The sequence below is a fragment of the Chelonia mydas genome, chromosome 3 (genome assembly GCF_015237465.2).
Source record: "Chelonia mydas isolate rCheMyd1 chromosome 3, rCheMyd1.pri.v2, whole genome shotgun sequence".
Taxonomy (NCBI): Eukaryota; Metazoa; Chordata; order Testudines; family Cheloniidae; genus Chelonia; species Chelonia mydas.
Window position 1 is genome coordinate 185,756,520 of NC_057851.1, and position 20,978 is coordinate 185,777,497.

Genomic DNA, 20,978 nt, shown 5'->3' on the forward strand with positions numbered 1-20,978 from the left:
CAAAATATAGCTTGAAACGTTTTTCAGTTTAGGTTATAACACCTTTGCTTCACAACTTCAAGATAATTGTTTTGGAACTGAGATTTTAGTAGCTATTTCTGGCACAAGACCTATTGTTCAGCATCTGTAATTTAACCTGAATCCCAATTGAACTGAAATTTACCATACAATCAAACAACCTGAATAGAAAAGGAAGTGGTTTTAAGGGGTTGTCCCCCTTTGTTTAGCCACACAAATGTCAAATATGTTTTTTCTTACTTTCAAGTTTTAAAAACTTAAAAAAAAAAAAAAAAAAAGGTCCTGTAAATCATTGCATCATTACAGACTGAGTAGAAACCTTTTCTGTTAAAATAATAGTTAACAGAACTCCTGGTATTTGAAATGGGGTTGAGAGCCCTTTGCTTCTAGATTTCCAGTTCAAAGTTGAACCTGGGAAATAGTGGCCCTCTTTTTGAACTTTAAGAGTTCAGATGGTTCATCTGACCACTGTTTTGTGGTGTGGAAGTAATCTTCTGACTGATGGCTTAGCTTCCTATGTTTCAGCTAAAAGTCTAAAACCAAAGTGCTTCTCTTGGGCTAAAGGAATGTTCTCAAATTCTATTCCATCTCCTCCTTCCCCTTCTTATCTTAGATTCCTGTCTCCACTGTCCATAATCTTGCCATCACCTTGGAATGTGACATTTTCTTCTTTGGAAATTTGCCCCCTCTTTCTAGTCAGCATTGCGCCAGTATGTTCTTAGAAAACTTGTCATCGGTGTGGGTAACTAAAGATTCAAGACTGGTTGACTTAATACTGGTCGCCTTATGTTACCATTTTTGATAAGAATGAAGAACATATTTTCAAATGGACACAACTGGTCAATGACAAACTCTTTAGAAGGGCTCGTCGCTCAGTAATAATAAATACATTTTTCAGAATGCTTCCAGGAAAGATATTCCTGCTACTCATTTTTTTCATCAGAGGTTCATGGTATGTATAAACTGTCCAAAAGAAAAACAGGTTCTGTCTGGTCACTCTCAGAAAATTTTTGGATACTATTTCCTTTGACAATAAGTTCAATCCCTTTATTTGATTATGGAAAGCAGACATCCTTTTTATGCAGGATGTCCCAAGGTACCCATCAGACATCTTGCTGGCTGAAGTTGTTTAGCTGTTTCACACAATTGTTGTAAACTGGGTTATATGCTTCATGTAGCATCATCTGATAGAATTTCCTTTAGTTTTTTTCCTCTTCTCCTGTTTAAAAAAGTAACTTTTTTTTTTTTTTTTTGCTTTACCCTTTTTTTCTCTTAAACTGGGGATTTCCCCCAGTAAAGGGCATGCTCGGTTCACTCGGGTTTCAGAGGTGCCTTTCCTGCAAGGAGTCCGTTCCCATTACGGGCGGGCTTTCCTACTGTGTCCATGCCCTCAGGGAGGGCCACATTCCACAGAAGTATACCTTCTGTCATGAGCTAAACACCAGATCCCGAAAAAAAAAGGGAACTGAAACTAAAGCTGCTCCTCATGGAGGGAGCTCTGCAGCCTACGTCTGACCCGCAACATGAGTCTTCTCCTCAGCCTTCCCTCTCCAGGCCAGTAAACCGAGGACGAAATCCTTAGACTCTCCATGCAAGACCTCTAAAAAAACAGCTTCAAGGTGAGTCCTGAATCAGCCAGAGGAGGTTAGGTCTCTTCGATATCAATTGCACCGAAGGCATCTAAGTACAGTACCTACAGATTGCCAGGGTCTGTGAGACAGATACCACTGGTATGTCTAAGGACCCCCTGGGCACAGGTATCGAAGCAGCCGTACTGCCGGTTAGGGACAGGTTTGGAGACCGTGCCGCATCTGGGAAGATGGTGTGGGTATGGATGCCCTCAGTACCGACAACTGTAAGGCAACCAACATTGGACCGCTTAGTGTGGTGAAGGTTGCCTGCTCCCTTGGTACCATTGTCTCAGTATCAGCAATCACTTGACTACCAATTACTGTGTCACCAGAGGAATTTAGGTTCTCTAAGGACCTCATGGTATCTGAGGAACCAGAGTCTCCTCTGATCGATACCAGGGCTCTGGTACTGGGTACATCTCAAGTCCCGGAATAACCACCAACACCAAGCCATGTACCTCCAGTCTCTGTATCGGCTCCACGTTTTCCAGTGAAGAGTCAGACAGTGACCAGGAGGAGGTCCTGTCCCATCACTCTCACTGTGCTTCCTCCTGCTACCAACTCAAGCCTTCCCAGTCATACCCTCAGTCTGGACTTCAGCCCACCTAGTATGACCAACCATGGGTTCAGCCACCCATGCCTTTTCTACCACCCTAGTGGCCCTATTGGTAGGGCCCTACCAAATTCACAGCCATGAAAAACGCATCACAGACCGTGAAATCTGGTCTCCCCCTGTGAAATCTGGTCTTTTGTGTGCTTTTACCCTATGCTAAACAGATTTCACAGGGGAGAACAGTGTTTCTCAAATTAGGGGTCTTGACTCAAAAGGGAGTTGCAGGGGGTTGCAAGGTTATTTTAAGGGGGTTGCGGTATTGCCACCTTTATGTCTGCGCTGCCTTCAGAGCTGCGTGGCTGGAAAGGGGGCGGCTGTTGGCCAGGTGCCTGGCTCTGAAGGCAGTGTCCTGCCAGCAGCAGCGCAGAAGTAAAATGACAATACTATACCATACCACCCTTACTTCTGCGCTGCTGCCTTCAGAGCTGGGTGGCTGGAGAATGGTGGCTGCTGACTGAGGGCCCAGCTCTGCAAGCAGCAGCGCATACGTAAGGGTGGCAATACCGTGCTATGCTTTCACATCTCAGCAATCTCATAACTCAGGGCAAATGGTTGCCTGCAAAGGCAATCCTCCACATGAACCTCCTTCAACTCAGAACAGTCAGGAATGCTTGCGTTCACTTTCTCCCATGGCTCAGAGGTACTCACACAAAAAGGTTGTGACAGACATCACATGCATGTACTACATAAATTGTCAGGGAGGTGCCGGATCATCCTCTCTCTGCGCAGAAGCACTAAAGCTCTGGAACTATTGCATTTGCCACAATGTTCTGATAGCAGCGGCCTACCTACACAACAGCGGACGGTCTCAGTTGCAAGTTCTCACAAGACCATGAGTGGGAACGTGACCCAGCAGTACTTCATAATACTCCACATTCTGTCAATGGGGGACACAGACAATAGATCTGTTCGCTACTTACATGAACAGGAAATGCCCACACTACTGCTCCAGGGCTGGCTTCAGACAGCACTCATTAGGTGACGCTCTCCTACTTCCATGGGACAAGGGCCTTCTTTACACCTTTCCCCCATTCCCTCTGTTGTTGAAGGTCTTGATAAATAAAAAGAGGAAAAAGCAAACATCATACTGAGTGCGCTCACCTGGCCGAGATAAATGTGGTACCTGTACCTGTCAAAGCTGGCAGTGTGTCCACCAGTCGCTCTCCTTACTTCCTCTTGCAGAACAAAGGACACACTCTTCATCCTAACCTGCAGATACTCGGACTCAAGGCTTGGCTACTTCATGGGTCCAACACAGAGCACCTGCTCCGAGGAGGTACAGGAAGTGTTACTGTACAGTAGGAAATTGGCTACCCATAATACTTACCTACAAAAGTGGACCAGGTTTTAGGTTTGATGCAATTCCAGACACATTATCCTGACATCTGCTACTCTCCCTGTGATGTTAGCTCTCAGAAGAGAGGGCTATCCTTCAGTTTGCTCAAAGTACACCTGGCAGCCATAGCAACTTTCCATCAGCAAATAGAGGGATACTCAGTTTTCTCACACCCAACTACAGAGATTCCTCAAGGGTATAATGAACCTCTTTCCCCAACCTAGATGCCCCCCTTCAACATGGGACCTAAATCTAGTTTTAAGAGCCTGGCTAGACTACTGTTTGAGCCAATGGCCACTTGTTCACTTACACATCTGTCAGTGAAGACATTTCTGGTGGCCATGGCCTCCGTGAGGAAAATAAGGGAAATAGCAGCACTTACAGCACACATACCCTTTATAGTCTTCTTTCACACAAGGTTACTCTCAGGCCACGCCCAAAGTTTATTCCTAAAGTGTACTCATCTTTTCACATGAACCAACCAATTCACCTCCCAACCTTTTATCCTAAGCCTCATTGTGAAAACAGCGAGGCCATATTGCACACGCTAGATGCCAGGAGAGCCTTGGCCTTCTACCTGGACAGGACAAAGACTTTTAGGAAATGCCCTACGCTCTTTCTTTCCATTGTGGAAATGTCTAAAGGCACAGAAGTTTCGTCCCAGAGACACTTCAAAGTCTCAAACTGTATTAAGCACTGTTATCATGTTTGCAATGCAGTGTCTTCATCTGGAATTCACACACATTCCATGAGGTTGGTTTCCTTGTCTGTCACTTTCCTCAGGAATGTCCCCTATCTCAGAAATCTGCAGAGCAGCCACCTGGGCATCTGTACAAAGCTTCACAGAACACTCTGATCACTGGGGACTCTACTTCCAATGCTAGCTTCGGCTCCACAGTATTATTATCCATAACAGACTCAACTCCGAAGCCCCAACCTTTCATTAAGGATACTGCTCAGGAGTCATCTACAGTGGAGAACCCATAGGGACACTACTCGAAGAAGAAGTTACCTTGTGCAGGAATGATGGTTCTTTGAGATGTGTGTCCCCATGGGTGCACCACAACCCACCCTCCTTCCCTCTACTCCTGAGTTCTTATCAGGGACTCTGCAGTAGAGAAGTAACTGAGGGTGGTTTGCCCGCTCTGTGCTAATTAGCCTTGAGACAGAGCACGAGGAGGGGAGAGCGCATGTGTGGGCCGAACGGACAAGGCTACTGAAGAACTCCAATCGGAAGCACAGGGATGCACATACATCTACAATGGAGCACCCATAGGGGGACACCTCTTGATGAACCATCGTTACTGCACAAGGTAACTTCCTCTTCTCATTTCTAGGCCCTCTGAGAGGATGACTGCACTGGAACCACAATTTCAAAGAAGCTAGACTGTTTGGAGTGATCTTACCCTTTAGGTACATCTCCTATCAGAAGATCTTGGGATGCTTCACTGGAGCAAGGCAAACTGGTGGAATGACCATTCCTATCTTTCTTTATTTGTGACTTCATTCTATACTTTATTATTGATTACTGATTATGTCGCTATAACTGTCCTACTACTATAACTGATAACTATTCCATCTCCAGAATTATGCTGATATTCTGGATCAGACTATTTGTAGTTTTTCCCTACATCTTTGAAGGTAGGCGGGGACATTGTTGTGTAGACTCAACTTTCTGTCTTGAAATTTCAGTATATGTTCAAGTTAAATATATCAATTTCTCTCACCAATTACAGTATATATTTAAGGGAACATGGGATATGCAACACCAGTTGCATTTGATATTTTCCTACAGTTATAAAATCATGCTATTGTAATGATTGCTGCTTGTGGTAGTTGGTTCACTGATGCTCTCACACTTATTTGCAGCCTGGCTTGGCAGTCTCTTCCTTATTTTTCACTTCTGTCTTAGATTTGCTCTTTGAAGGAGAACTCACTCAAGCATTTAACTTTCCAAGAAGGGGGATTTATTGCAACTATTACAGATAAGTAATTGCCTTTTTTCCAGAAGAAACTGTTCTCTCAAGGGACAGGTTTCAGTAGATCCACACTTTCCAATGTTTCACAGAGTTTGGGTAACGTGTGTATTGGTTAATGCTTTGTGGTTTTCAGTTGAAAAAGGAACTGAAAATTATGGGCCCTAGAGGTTGTTGCAGCCCTTCTTTAGAAGTAAAATGTGCCACTTCTTGGGAGGGAGGTAATAGCTTGGAAAACTTCATAGTAACCCTTGGAGAGTTCTTGCTTGGTTTATACTGGGAGCATGGATTTTAAGCATGGGGATTTACTACCACTTGCACCTCTGGTGAGCAATTATGTGCAAGTAATTACCTCTTCTCCCTTGACTGTACTTTTTAAGTTGTGTTATACAGGAGGTCATATTAGTTAATCATTGTGGTCTCTTTTGCCTCTAAAATCTGTGAATTTTTCTTCCATTGAAATACAGTATATTGTATTTCATTGGTGCGCTGCCCATTTTTCTTACAAAAGCTCCATGATAATCTTCTCTGTTAAGAAATTTTGAAACAAGTCGCCAAGCATGAATGATGATTTTTTACTTTTAAAATAGACCTTCTAAACTGAGTGGGGAAAACTGTCTTGATGCTACAATAGTTAAATACTTATAATTTTGTGGAGGAGAGAGAAATGGTTAGGTGGTGTCTGTATCTGCCAGAATTTTAAGAAAGCATGGAGGTAAATGTTATCAGATAGACGAAGCATTTCTTTGCACACTTTCTTCCCACCTTTAAATGGACTTTTATAATACAACTGTTTTACTTTCACCCCTTGCCACTGTAAAAAACTGTTCCTAACCTCTGCCACTTTAAGGCAAGTTTTTTTTGTTTTTAAAGAAAGGTAAAAGGCATTAGTTGTTTCTCTGTCATTTTTTCATTAACTTTTCTTATTCTTCAGATATTGTTTTTAATTTAAAATTTCGTATCACCCTTTCGGTCTGTATATTTATTCTGGAGTTTCAAGGTTGTATTTACACTTTCCACAGTTTCTTTTTCTGCACTTACTTTTTTTTCATTGATTTAAAATCCCAGTTCTTCTATTTAGCCCTTTACCTGTAGCTCAGAGTATTTTAATGTTGCCAGTCTTCATATACAGTGGTTTCTTATGGGATTCTCTCTTGTGCTTTGTCAAGTATTTTATTTGGCTTGGAGGAATTTTACAGTTTGAATCAACAATGGGGTGTGCGCTTGTATGCTCATATACTTTTTGTTATGAGTCAGTTGGTGTAAAATGTTTAAATGAATGTTCTTTCACGCTTCTTTTTTCGTTCTGGGGTGGCCCTTGCAGCACTTCAGATAAGGTTGAGCCAAGCTTTCTGTCTGGAGTCAGTTTTTCAAAATGCTCTAAATACATTCTCAGATTGGCCTGAAAGTGGCTATGCCAGTTGAAGTCCTGGGATAGAGTTAGTGGTACAAATTTAGAGTCAGTTGGTCAAGGGGTTCCCAAGATACAGCTACCCCCCAACCCAAAAGGCTTATTTTTAAACTGTGTTCGTTCTTATAACACTTTATTGCCCACAGATGGGGGCGGGGGGGACGGCGGAACTATAGGCAGTAGTTCAATAAAATATGTATTGCTGTCTGCCCCTGAGCTCAACTAGTGACTGACATTCCAAATAATTGAGATATTGGTATATACAACATAGTTTTCATTATTTTCTCTGAAAATCTAGCGCAACTTTTGTTGCTAGAAGCAAAAAGTTAGGGCTAGTCTTCACTACTGTGCTACATCAGTGCAGCTGCACCACTGTAGTGCCCGTCTGGTGAAGATGCGCTATGCTGACTCTCCCGTTGGCATAATTACTCCACCTCAATGAGAGGTGGAAGCTATGTCGGCGGGAAAGCATCTCCCACCGACATAGCGTGATGTGGACAGCGCTTTAAGTTTCTATGTAACTTGCATAGCTCAGGGGGTGGCTTTTTCACACCCCTGAGCAATATAAGTGGCAATGTAGACAAGCCCACTGTGAACAAAATCTTTGATATACTGATAAGGAGTGGGAACATACAGTCATACCTTATCTGTGGATTTTATCAGAGGAATTGTTTTCTGTAACTTGGCCAATTGCTGGGAGTATTTTGCTTCCCCTTCCTAATCTGTTAAGCACTTTTTGCATAAGGGTTAGTATAAAGTGATCCAGGCTATTTATGAGGCCCAGAGGGGTTTCAGCGTAGCTCTGCCAGCATTGTTTGCACTGTAGAGCTGATGAATAACATAGTCTTGGCACTACTGTGAGATGCTATATTGTGCAGGCACACACCCTAGATAGTGTTCATTCTAAGCAGAAGATCATGGGCAAGGGGGAATGCAGCCTGTTAACAATCCAAAGCGTAATTAAATGAACTGGTGCTCTATTTACCTTGTATCTCTTTCCAGCTCCATGTGCAGGCAGCTGAGGAAGCAGTATTCAGCATAGACAAGTACATAGATGCTACAGTGGGTATTTAGCATGCTTGGGTGTTCAGCGTGCTTTGGCAGCCCTGGAGGCAGAATCAGAACTGTCAGTAACTGACAGCAGGGGAAAAATTCTATTCTTGAAGATCCTGCCTTTTTTTTTCCTGTCTCCATAGTTGCAAGCAGTTATCCAGACTTACTGCTGCAGAACTTTACGATAAACTGTTAAACAAAGAAGAAAATCTTCGGTAAAATTCTGATCTGGCCAAGTTGGTAGGGACACCAGGTTGCCTCTCTGGACCTTGTTCTTTTCCCCCACCTTGGTTCGGAGGTACTGCAGCTGTGTCTACCCCAGCTATTACTTTCCTCTTCCAGGACTCATAGTGCTGCTGACGTAGTGATGCACCTGGCTAGGTTGTCTGTGAAGATTTAAACGGATCTCTGGCTCTGAGAGTATGGGTCTTTACTGCCTGAGCAAAAGGACTATATCTCTTGGCTTGGAGGTAGTAGTAGTCTCAAACCTCTACAACTGGTCCAGCCAATGGGGACAGAGTGCTACACTGTGTTAGTGTATGGTACAAACTCCTTCTGGCCAGGGAAGCATGTCCTGAGTTTCATACTTGCTTAGCAGTTCAAATCCCCGTACAGGCCACCACTTTTAATGACATTGCTGCTTAGATTGTCTTTATGGATTAAACCCAAGACCTCAATCTAAAAGCAAGAGCTTGTGCTACCGGAAACCAGAAATTAGCAGACTCACAAGTCCTTTACATGGTCCAGTCTCTAGATGGGACAAAGAGCCATATTTATTGTGGGTTATGCTGACAGGGCAGACAGGCTGGTAGATTGGAAGTTTTGCCTATTCTGCAGACAGGGAGAAACCATATCTGTGTAGATTCAGAAGGAAGCTATAGTATGCCTGACTTGGGGAAAAAGAAATCATACATCTCAAAATTCTGCATAAAAGAAGAGAGCTCAGTAGGGTGGATAGATCATTTTGGCAGAATGAAACCTGAATATGGAAGTATTCTCCATGATAGTCTGAACAAATCTGACATTGGCGGTCTTTGCATTATGATAAAACTGTGAGATCCCTGAGCTCTTTGCCAAGAGACAAGAACAGGGTATGCTAGTGACAGATGCGCTATCACAGAAGCAGCCAAAGACCCTTTTCTCTCCATTTCCACTTATGTCCAAAGAAGGGAAAATATGTGGATGTCCCTAGGGGCTCCATACTGGTTGAGAAAGCAGTTGTCCTTGAGACTGGGCAACATGACAATAGACACACACAGCCCCTACCAAATAGAGCAGATACCAGCTTTGAGGTACCACCACTGATATAAAACTGATCACTTTAAGAGGAAAATATCAGGCATACCACTATCCTATGATCAGCTTAGAAGAATAGGATTTCAAGGCATTCAGATGCAAAAAGTATTGAGAACAGCATCACTACTGCATCCAGCTTTGATGCATAATGCACCTCCACCGAGATTTCAGTCTGCTTCTGGTCAGTTTTACTTGCCGTATTTTGATGAATTACTGAAGAAAGATCAATCTTTTTCTCCATCAAGGTACCATTTTTAAAAATGATGACTTTGGACAGACAGAGCAGAATTGGATACTTGCTCTGCAAGCCACAGTTCTACATTTTCTACAACAATGTTTTATTCCCAAAGTCATCCCCAGTTTTCTGTCAGTCTCAAGAGATCATGTTGTCATCATTCAGTCCTAAAGCTTTTCCCAGTAAGGAAAGGGAATGCCATGCAGTGGCTGTCAAAAAGGCACTTACAGTATTGGGTGTTCTAAATAAATTTAAGTCTGTTCCATGAGTCTAAAGTGCTCTTTGTTTTAAGTCATTGTTTTTAAAGGCAAGAAGGTATCAAAATCTATGATCTCCGAATGGGTCAGTTGGAGCAAATCTGAGGTACAGAAAGCAAGGAGAATGCCATCTCCTGCTCTTGTACGTTTGCTGAGCACAGCCGTGATACGATGAAATATGTAGGATAACCTGCACATTTTAATGAAATTCTATAGGCTATGTCTACACTATAGTCTATGTTGGCATAACTTACGTTGCACAGGGGTGTTAAAAACCACCCCTCTGAGCAACATACATTACACCGACATAAGCGCTTGTGTGCACAGTGCTGTGTTGGCAGGAGAGCTCTCTCCCATTGGCTTAGAGCGTTCACCCGATGCGCTGCAGTAGCGCAGCTGCATCGGTACACCTGTGCTGCTGTACATGTGTGCTGCTGCAGCGCTGTACATACAGACATGACCTAAGATACATGTGCAATTATGATGTTCTGGGGTGCAATCCAGACCAGTAAATGTCTCTGTCACCCCTGCTTTTCAACCTGGGGAGCCTCACGATGCTTTGCTGCCGTCGCTCGCAACATGGGCTCCTCATAAGCAGCATACAGGTTTCACCCTGAGTGTCTGTGTATAGCCACAGCCCTGGTCCAGCAACTCGGCCACAGCAGCCAGTTAGTAAACACCAGCCACACACTGGCTTCCAGCAGCCTTGGTTACTACTTGAAGGGTGACCCCAACACACTCCCAGTCCTTGATTTTTCTCCCCCTCCCCCCAAAGTGTGTTCTGCACTGTCCAGCCCTGTCCAGATATATTAGATCTATTGTCCCTTGAAGGGGATCTGTGTACAACAGTTTGATATCATAAATGGAGTTACCAACACAGTTCAGTTTAAAGACAACAGTGGATTAGTTTTAATTAAAGAATAAAACAAGTTTATTTAACTACAAAGAGAGTTTAAGTGAGTACAAGTATAAGGCATTACAGGCAGAAATGGTTAAAAGAAAAATAAAGATAACGCTTTCTAAACTTAACAAACTTGTTTCAAGGTGCACTTGTTACCATATGCTTCCAGCAACAGGGGTGACCAAATTTCAGTTCAGGGTCTGCTCCCAAAGTTCATAGGCTGTTTCTTTTGTTGTCTTAGATGAAAGAGAGAGAGATGGCTAGGGAGAGAGAACTTGTGTTTTTGCCCCTCACTTTTGTAGCAGTCACCCTTTGAAATTACATTTTTCTGAAGGTTACCCTGTGATAAATTTCATTCCCACTGTGAGCACAGAGACAGTCATTGTGAGAGACGTTTCATGCTGTGCTTTGCTAAAATACAGATTTGTCTTGTCTGTCTTGCTTTCTCAAGGACCTTGTTTACTACTTATGTCAATTGATGTAAACACACATTCCTTTAAGACCTGCTTGACGAGTCCTGCGTAATAGGGGCTATCTGGGTTTGAATATATGCTACCAACGTCATTCAGGAGGAATTCATAACTTTACATATAAGGTTGTTACGCACATTTGATCATGATATTATTGACCAGCGAGTTATTAGCTTTCAAATGATACTTCACAAGGCATATGTTGTACAAAAATTATTAAAATAGTGTTTAGGGTGTGAATACAGGGGTACGTTTGATCACAGTAATTTTCCGCCTGCACAACGAGCAGAGCACTTGATGGTATTTCCAATAAACTAACTTTTTAAAGGAAGCATAGATAACTGTTCCTGTTATAATAACATGATTGTATTTTTTTTTAAAAAAAAAAGTTCAGATTGACAACTCTTGTGAAGAATATTTATGCAAAATATATTGTTGAAAAATCTCAGCTAGCATCAAATGTCAAATATTGCATAAAGTGAGGTTTTTTTACATTTTGGGTATAGCTAATTTAATGAAAGGACATATTGTTTTTATTTTATTAAAGCTATTTCTGTGACAATCACCATAGTATCTGAAGAGTTGTTACCAAAGTCTGTCTGTCTCTAATAACGTTGTTTTAAATTTGATCATAATTGTGATAAAGTGGGCTCTGTACCTATGTAGGTTACTCTGTTCTTCCACTGACAGGCTGCTGGGTGGGTGGATGGGAGAGGTTCTGGTTTTGAGGTTGATAAAGAAATTTTACCGCGTCTCTTAAAAGTCTGTTGCAAGATTTTTAGGTGGCAAAATTGCAGTGGCTTTGCTGTGGCCATCAGTCTTTTTAACTTTCTATGGTGAAAACACCAAACAGGTTTCCAGTATGGTGTAGTAAAATACGAGTATGTTTTTTTGGCATAACAAAGTAGCGCTACTACTTTCTGTTTTACATAAACTAAAAAAAGCATAATTGCCTTTCTTTAAATATTACCATTAATGCTTAGTTTAATGGTAAGTCTAATAGTTTACTACTACTTATTAAAAATCATCCATGATTTTTTCAGCTGTTTAAGCTGTTTAAGGATTAACTATAAATGACAGAAAGGACTGTGCTTTTAGATGGAACCAATGAACATCCTGCTGAAACCCCCTCCTCGAAGGTTCCTTGGTGTCAGATTCTGATTGGGAGTGCATCAGGCAGGCCCAGGCTGGGGGTTTCAGTGCTAGGAAGCTGCACAGCCAACTGCAGTCATTGGTGCCAGAACATACCATGTGACCATAAATAAGAATTAGCTTAACATGATCAATCCTTTAAAATCTTGAGTCAGCATACAGTAGTTATAGTGAGTCACAAGGTTGTGTGCTATGGCTGGTGCAGGGGAAAAAATTGGTAAGTGGCTTTTGATAGAAAACCTGGCTTCCCATAAAAGCTTTTCAATATAAAAAGTGTCTGCGATCATGGCTGTAGTATACAAGTTTTGCAGAAATGTGGCACAATTGTGATACCGGAAGAGAAACATTGAATTAAATACATCAGGGCAAACATTATAATTAAGTAGCAAATTTGTGTCGTGAAATCTTTCTGAAAGCAGTTTTTTTTTCCCCTTTAGTTGACGCAGATGAGATTAAACGGCTAGGAAAGAGATTTAAGAAGCTTGATTTAGACAACTCTGGTTCTTTGAGTGTGGAGGAGTTCATGTCTTTGCCTGAGTTACAACAGAACCCGTTAGTACAGCGAGTAATAGATATATTTGACACAGATGGGAATGGAGAAGTGGACTTCAAAGGTAAGATACAGTGCTCTATCATTCATGATGTTGGTATTTTCTTAGAAGATCTAACTCCTGGAAACTGTTGATTTCAGCTCTGACACAAAATTTATTCTTTTTTTTTTTTTTACGAGAACAAAATAGTGTGAAATCCACTTAAGGGTGAAACATGCTTATAAAGATACTTTTATATATTAGAAATAGATACTAACAATAGATACTAACAGTTCCTGTGAACGTGTATATAAAATAGACTTAAAATAGACTTTAAATGTTTATTCCCTAATGCATAACCCAATATAACAGTTTCTGTTGGTTTAACTGTTTTGTTTAATAATCTTTCTTACTGTTCATATTCTTAACTTCACTTTCATGCTTGATGTCCATTTTAGAGTATATTCGTGAAACGATCTAAATCTAGGCATTCTAAAAACTATTTTCCTCATTAACATGAAAAAGACACGATGGGTGGGAGAGAGTTGCAAATGTGTGGGTTCTGTTTTACTTAACTAAACTTTTAAGAGAGACATGGAACTAGCTGTAGCAATCTCAGAACCATTAGCAAGAGTCATGGAAGATGGGTAAGGTCCCAGAGGACTGGAGAAGGGCAAACAAAGAGGACCCGAGCAATTATAAACCAGCTCAGCTAACTTAAATATTTGGAATACGGGAACAGATTGTTAGACAATCAGTTTGTAAGCACCATGAGGATAATAGGTGAAGAGGAACAGCCAGCGTGGATTGGCAAGAACAAATCATGCCAAATCTAATTTCCTTCTTTGTCAGTGTTACTGTATGAGTGGAGTGGGGCAAACAGAAAACATGATATATCATGATTTTAGTAAGGATTTTGACAGTCTAACAGGACATTCTCATAAGCAAATGAAGGAAATAGTCTTGATGAAATTACTGTAAGGTGGTTGCACAGCTGGTTTGAAAAAACATACTCAACAAGTAGTTATCTATGGTTTGCTGTCAAACTAGGAGGGAGTATCGAGTGGGATTTCTGAAGGGGGTCAGTCCTGGATTTGGAACTATTCAATATTTTCATTAATAACTTGGATAATGGAGTGGAGAGTATTCTTATAAGCCTTTCAGATTACACCAACCCAGGAGAGGTTGCAAGTACTTTTGGAGGACTGGATTGGAATTCAAAAAGACCTTGATAAGTTGGAGAATTGGTGTGAATTCAACGAGATAAAATTCAATAAAGATCAAATGCAAAGTACTTCACTTAGGAAGCAAAAATCAAATGCATATGTACAAAATGGGAAATAACTGGGTAGGTGGTAGTACTGCTGAAAAGGATCTGGACATTTTAGTGCATCACAAATTGAATGATAGTCGTCAAAGTGATGCTGTTGCAAAACAGGCTAATAGCATTCCAGGGTGCATTAACAGGAGTGTTGTATGTAAGACATGGCAGGTAATTGTCTCGGTCTATTCAGCACTGGTGAGGCCTCAGCTGGAGTACTGTGTCCAGTTCTGGGCTCCACACTTTAGGAAAAATGTGGGCAAATTGGAGAGAGTCCAGAGGAGAGCATCAAAAATGAAGGAAGGCTTAGAAAACCTGACCTATAAGGAAAGGTTACAAATGGGGACATTGAGTCTTGAGAAAAGAAGACTGAGGGGGGACCTGATAAGTCTTCAAATACGTTAAGGGCTGTCATAAAGAGGACTGTGATCAATTGTTCTCCATGTCCACGGAAGGTAAGACAAGAAGTCATGGGCTAAAATCTGCAGCAAGAGAGATTTAGGTTAGCTATTAGAAAAAACTTTCTAACTGTAAGGGTAGTTAAGTTCTGGAATAGGCTTCTAAGGGAAGTTGTGGAATCCCCATCACTGGAGGTTTTTAAGAACACGTTGGATAAACACCTATTATGCATGATTGAGGTCCTGCCTCAGTGCAGGTGGCTGGACTAGATGACGTCTCATGGTCCTTTCCAGCCCTACGTTCATTTCTATGATTCTATAAATATTTGGATCTAAATAGTTCATTTTTTATGAGAAATAAGTTCCAATTTTTTATAGTCTCTTAACACGATTTTTTTCTTGGAATATTTCCTAAGGATTAAGGTATTACACAATTACTAAGATTAAGACTCTGTCACAGGTATTTTTAGTAAAAGTCAGGGACAGGTCATGGGCAGTAAAAAAAAAAAAAAAAAAAAAAATCATGGAAGCTCGCGACCTGTCCCTGACTTTTACCAAAAATATCCTGTGGAGGGGCAAAAAAGCGTTGTTGGGGCTTGCAGCTGCTCCAGCCTCGCCACTGTTCCAGCCCCGCCCCTGTTCCAGACCCCAGGGGACTGATCGGGACTGGGATCAGGACCATCACTCCGGCAGGCCTCGGACCACTGGCAAGCTGTTCCAGGGGCCCCTGCTCTGGGGCTGGATGCTGCTTTGGTCAGCTGCTTTGGTCCTGTCCCAGAAGAAGTCATGAAAGTTCCATAAAATAATGGAATCCGTGACAGACTCATATCTTGTGTGTACATTACATCAGTATTAGACCAGGTTGCCTAGACTGGTGTGGGAATCTTTCCAAGATAATTTGCAACACTTTTGTGTTTCATACAACATGCTCTTCTGTGACTAAAATATTCTGTATGTGATATTTTTCTATGACAGTTTAGATTGAAAACTGTTTCTCTGTAAATTACAAAAATTAGAGAAGTATTGGTTTTTCTATTTACTAGTCTTTTTTTACCCGTAGTTATAGTTTGCCACTTTTTCAAACAAAAAAGAGAGAATGCTGATATGACTAGAATTCAGTTGAAACTTATTTTGCTTTTAAAGTAAGTATTAGAAAGCTACATTATTTAAAATGTTGCTTATTTAGAGGGTCAGAGGCTGAGTTTTTCCACTGCCAAATTATCAAATTTAATATTTCTTTAATTTAGGATCAGATCCTCAGAGTGGCAAGTTTTCTTTAACTCCCGTTGAAATTAATGTAGGATTTTTTTCAGGATGAGACTAAAAAGTCTGTTTCTAATTTTTTCCTATCTGATTAGAATTTACCAAATTTTCAATTATATAGATATTTTGATCAATAAAATTTGAAGAAAACTATAAACATGAAGTACATTCAAGCTGTTCTAGCACAACAGCAAAAAACAAAACCCAACTAAATTGGAATGTTTGAATTTTAAGACTATATTTTCCTCAACAATGTCATCCTCTAAAATGATATAAACAATGCACGTAATAATTGTCAAAATACACTTGTTAAAATGACATCGTGGGTGGGGGAGCAGGGGTACTATATTGTTCATGAGATTATGAACTCAAATAATGTGATTACGAAAAGCTGTAACAGACGATTTAGCACTAGTCTGTTTTTGTATCATAAAATGATGCAGTCATAATGTGTTTTGTGGCAGTGAATCTACTGTTGCCATCTGGCCATGTTTGGGGACTTACGTAAATGAATGGTAGTCTCAATCCAGTTTTTGCTGAACAGGTGGCCGCCTCAAAAAAAAAAAAAAAAACCAAAAAACACTGCTGGCACCCCGTGTAGACACTGCAGGGAAGTGTGGGGAAACCTGCATTGTTTCTCCTGTGTTCTACCTATATTTTTTTTTCTAGAGAAACTCATTTTCTGATATCCATCTAACATCTTTCACAAACACAAGAAAAATGTCACCTAAATCACATCAGTACAGCTGTATTAGATCTTCTCTTCATTCTACCTATACGTTTACAAAAATATTTTATTAAACCAGTTTGATTTTATTGTTAAAATGAAAGCTGTTTGGGATTTTTGCCAACAAATGGTACTTAGTATTTCCAGTCTAATGGTAGCCTTTGTACTTTTTTCTTTACTGTATTTTAACTACGAAATTCTTATTAGGTCAGCATCTTACCTTCCAGGACTTCAGAAAGTCCTGCTGTGGAGTCTGATCCTATGTACCTTGTATCAGTAGTTCTTTTGATTCTTTGCTGTTACACATGTGAGTAAAGGCTGCAAGATCTGGCTCTGGGAATTACATGGTTTTGGAGTTTATTATAGTTTAAGAGTTTCATTTTGTTAATATTCACATTTATTTATAACACCCTTTTAAAAATACTATTTATGTGTCTGTTTTATTAAAAATATGGTCACGTTAATGTAATCCAATATGAAATTTAGGGCTTGATTTGAGATGAACTGAACACAGCACAACTCGAATTGAAGTCAATACAGTTGGTGTTTCAAGTCCTTATTTATATAAATTGTATTTCCTAGAAAGTCCAAGCTTTTGATTATTTTAAGTAAATTTTGATATGTATTAGTACATTGGGCATGGTGTGTGGTTTGAGATGCTTCCTGCTGAAAGGAGCTAGAAATGCCTTCATAAGGATGTGGAGACACTATGCCTTCTTGAGGTAAGCTGTGTTCTAAGGACAGTCCCAATAATACAGACTTTTTAAAAAAAAAAAATTTTTTTTTAATTTCTGAATATTCTGGTTTCTGTTTGCAATAAACAGGGCTTTGAAAATATATTTACACTACTGATTTGTAAATGCTTTTCCTGCCCTATATTCTTCAGAATTTATAGAAGGAGTCTCCCAGTTCAGTGTCAAAGGGGATAAGGAACAGAAGTTGAGGTGTAAGTACTTCGATTTTTATGACAGCTTTTCTGATATTTTTCAAATGTAGTTTGCTTTTAACAAAACATTGGGAATCACTTTTTCCTCCTGGGGTGCATGTTCTCTGACAGTCTCCACCTGTCCTGCCTGATGTAGACTTCTATCTTCAAGGAGTTGGGACTCCGTACCTGTTGAGCTCACTGGCACCTTCACAAAAAGGCCTGACCATGCTGCTTCTGTAGCATTGTTGCATTCCCTACTGAATGAGCAAAACGAAGTCCACATCCTTTTTATATTAAAGGAATTATGAGTAAGGCATATCATTTTGCTTTTGACAGTATGGAAATCATTTTATTTTTGCTTATACAATAAAACAAAGAAATACTAAACTGTTCCTGCAAAATTTTGACAATGTATCTTTCAGAAGCATAATGTGGTGAAACCTTTGCTTTTTCTTTCAATCCTTATTGCAATAACCGAGATATAATATGAATGTAGAAAGGAAAGTTGTTACCACGAAATATTAAAAAACATTTCCCCCATCCCAGATTTAGACCATTTTCAAATGGCTTGCTGTAAACTGACCAGTTGGGGTGTTGATTAGCCATGCCACAGAAGGCCATAGTTTTGTCTCTAATGTGAGTGGGCCAGCTTATGATGCACTTCTTGTTTGCTGAATTTTTTGTTGTTTGCTTAATGTTGTCAGTGTTAATGGAATACTTTTACACTCAGGGCCTGTCTGCATTTCAAACATTGCTCTTCAGTGTGGACACTACCTACTCTGACAGGAGGGATGCTCCCATCAGCTTAGGTAATCCACTCCCCTGAGAGGCGGTAGCTAGGTCGACAGGAGAATTCTTCTGGAGGCCTAGCACTGTCTACACAGGGACTTAAGTTGGCTTAGCCACACTGGTCAGAAGAGTGACTTTTTCACACCCCTGACCAACGTAGTTAAACCAACCTAATTTTGTTAAAAATCTCTCATACTAAAGGGTTAAATAAATTATAGTAGAATTGTTGACTGTTCTGTGTCTGATATATAGTAGAATCCTTGTCTCCCAGGATTTATAAATTCATGACTTAAAAATCAATGTGACTACAGAAAACAATGCAAAACCTTTTTTCTCAGTTGTGCATATAAAATACATAGTTATGTATCTGCCCTCTGAGAAGTGTTCAGTCTAGTTAAAATTTTTGTTGGCAGGTCATATTTACTATTGAATTTTCCTTTAACTCATTTTCTGCAGTTGCTTTCCGGATTTATGATATGGACAAAGATGGCTATATCTCCAATGGGGAGCTCTTCCAAGTGCTGAAGATGATGGTTGGGAACAATCTCAAAGACACTCAGTTACAGCAAATTGTAGACAAAACCATAATTAATGCAGATAAGGATGGTGATGGAAGAATATCCTTTGAAGAGTTCTGTGCTGTAAGTATTCTTTAGGGAAAGATGTTGATATTAAATTTACTAAAATACAGTTTGACCTAGAGACTGGTTTTGCCACAATTACATTTAAAATAAGACCATTGTTGTTGTCTTACAGTAAGTAAAATTAATAATAAAATAACTGACTGCATTATTCAGGATTCAGATGTTTCAATTTGACCTGCCTATAGAAAAAATTATCAAAATATTGTGCTGCAAATACAGTGGATTAATTTTTGCATCCTTTTTGTTGAGATGTATAAAAACAATTGAAAACTACCCAGGCCTGTAATTGCTGTATGGCAAAAGTGAACGTCTAGATCAGCAGTTCTCAAACTGGGTTGGGACCCTAAAGATGGTCGTGATCCCATTTTAATGGAGTTGCCAGGGCTGGCTTAGACTTGCTGGGGCACAGAGCTGAAGCCTGAGGGCTTCAGGGCTCAGGTTAAAGCCCCCCTGCCTGGGGCTGATGTCCTTGGGCTTCAGCTTTGGCCCCCCTGCCTGAAGTGGTGGAGCTCGGGCTTTGACCCCTCCTCCCCCCAGGGCAGCAGGGCTTGGGTGGGCTCAGGCTTCTGTCCCCCCTCCTGCGGTCATGTAATGCATCCGATGAAGTGAGCTGTAGCTCACGGAAGCTTATGCTCAAATAAATTTGTTAGTCTCTAAGGTGCCACAAGTCCTCCTTTTCTTTTTGCGGATACAGACTAACACGGCTGCTACTCTGAAACCTGTAATAATTTTTGTTGTCAGAAGTGGGTCGTGGTGCAGTAACGTTTGAGAACCCTCGTTCTAGATTGAGGAACCAGAAACAGGAGCCTTGGATTCCAGGCTTTCAAATGGTAGAAAATAGTGGTTCCTAAACCATATTTGCAGACCATTAATGGTCCATGGAAATAGACTCCTTGTTTTGTGCAGCAAAATTCATTAAAAGTAAATTTAAAATACCCAATACATTTCTATAATTGCTTTTTCATCTAAACAGTTATTTTAGTAGTCACAGGGACAGTCCGTGATCATGGATGGGAAGGGTATGTGTTGGATGTGGTGTGTGTGTTGAGTGGAGATCTTTACAAAAATGAATGAATGAATGGAAGAGGTACTCTGACATCATTGAGAGTCTCTTTCATGGAGTTTAAGGCCAGAAGGGACCACCAGATGATCTAGTCTGGCCTTCTGTATATCCCAGGCCACGACCCACAGACTAAACACCACAGCCAAAATAAAATCAAAGTAATACATCCCACAGGAGACTAGAGTGTTATGTGCTACAGGCTGAGAAGAGGAGGGACCAAGATGCAACAGTGCTCAAGGCCCCTGCAATGTCAGGGAAATGATCAAGTGAGATATATCCAGATAATCCTGGCAAGTGCCACACCCATATCCTGCAAAGATGAAAAACCCATAAGGTCACTGCCAATCTGACACGGGGTGAAATTTCTTCACATCCCCTTAGTTAGACTCTGAGTATGTGAACGAGAATCAGCCAGCCAAGCACCTGAGAGAGAGAATGCTTTTGCTAAAAATGTCACAATTGAAGGGATGGATGGAAATAATCATCAGAATAACATGATTTTGTGGGATAGATACTTCATGTCCTGCAAGAGCTGTCAGTGTTATCTGTTTACTTGGTTGGACCAATATAAATGCATTGAGGACCAATAAACTATTCTAAGCACTGGTCCTATAAAGTGATAAAAAGAAAAATAATTAATAGACGTTAGTATTTTAAAATTGATTTAATATAAAGCTGCAGTGTATTTGAATTATCATGTGTCTGATAATCATACCTTTGTAATTGGGGATTTTTATGCATATAACATGCTCAACCGCGAGATTGACTTAACATGAGAATTTATATTTTTCTTAAAAGGAAAGTAGCAAATGATGCATTGAAATACAAGTGCTTTTTATAAAATATCAAATGATCACACATGACAGTAAATATGTATGTGTATCTTGATTTTATTATATTTAAATTGATGAGTATGGAGGCATGTAAATCTGGATAGCTTGATATACAATGAAAAAAGTATTAAGC

At 40.4% G+C, this 20,978-nt stretch overlaps 1 protein-coding gene across 4 annotated transcripts in view; it reads left to right on the forward strand.

The window, feature by feature from the left end:
- The window catches only part of PPP3R1 (protein phosphatase 3 regulatory subunit B, alpha), an 86,591-nt gene that overhangs the window by 62,063 nt on the left and 3,550 nt on the right, over positions 1 to 20,978 (forward strand). For all 4 annotated transcript variants that reach the window (XM_037896025.2, XM_037896024.2, XM_043543944.1 and 1 more), the window contains 3 exons: positions 12,787 to 12,963; positions 17,475 to 17,534; positions 18,762 to 18,946. In XM_037896025.2, the coding sequence (XP_037751953.1) occupies positions 12,787 to 12,963; positions 17,475 to 17,534; positions 18,762 to 18,946 (422 nt within the window). The remainder of the gene's footprint in view (positions 1 to 12,786; positions 12,964 to 17,474; positions 17,535 to 18,761; positions 18,947 to 20,978) is intronic.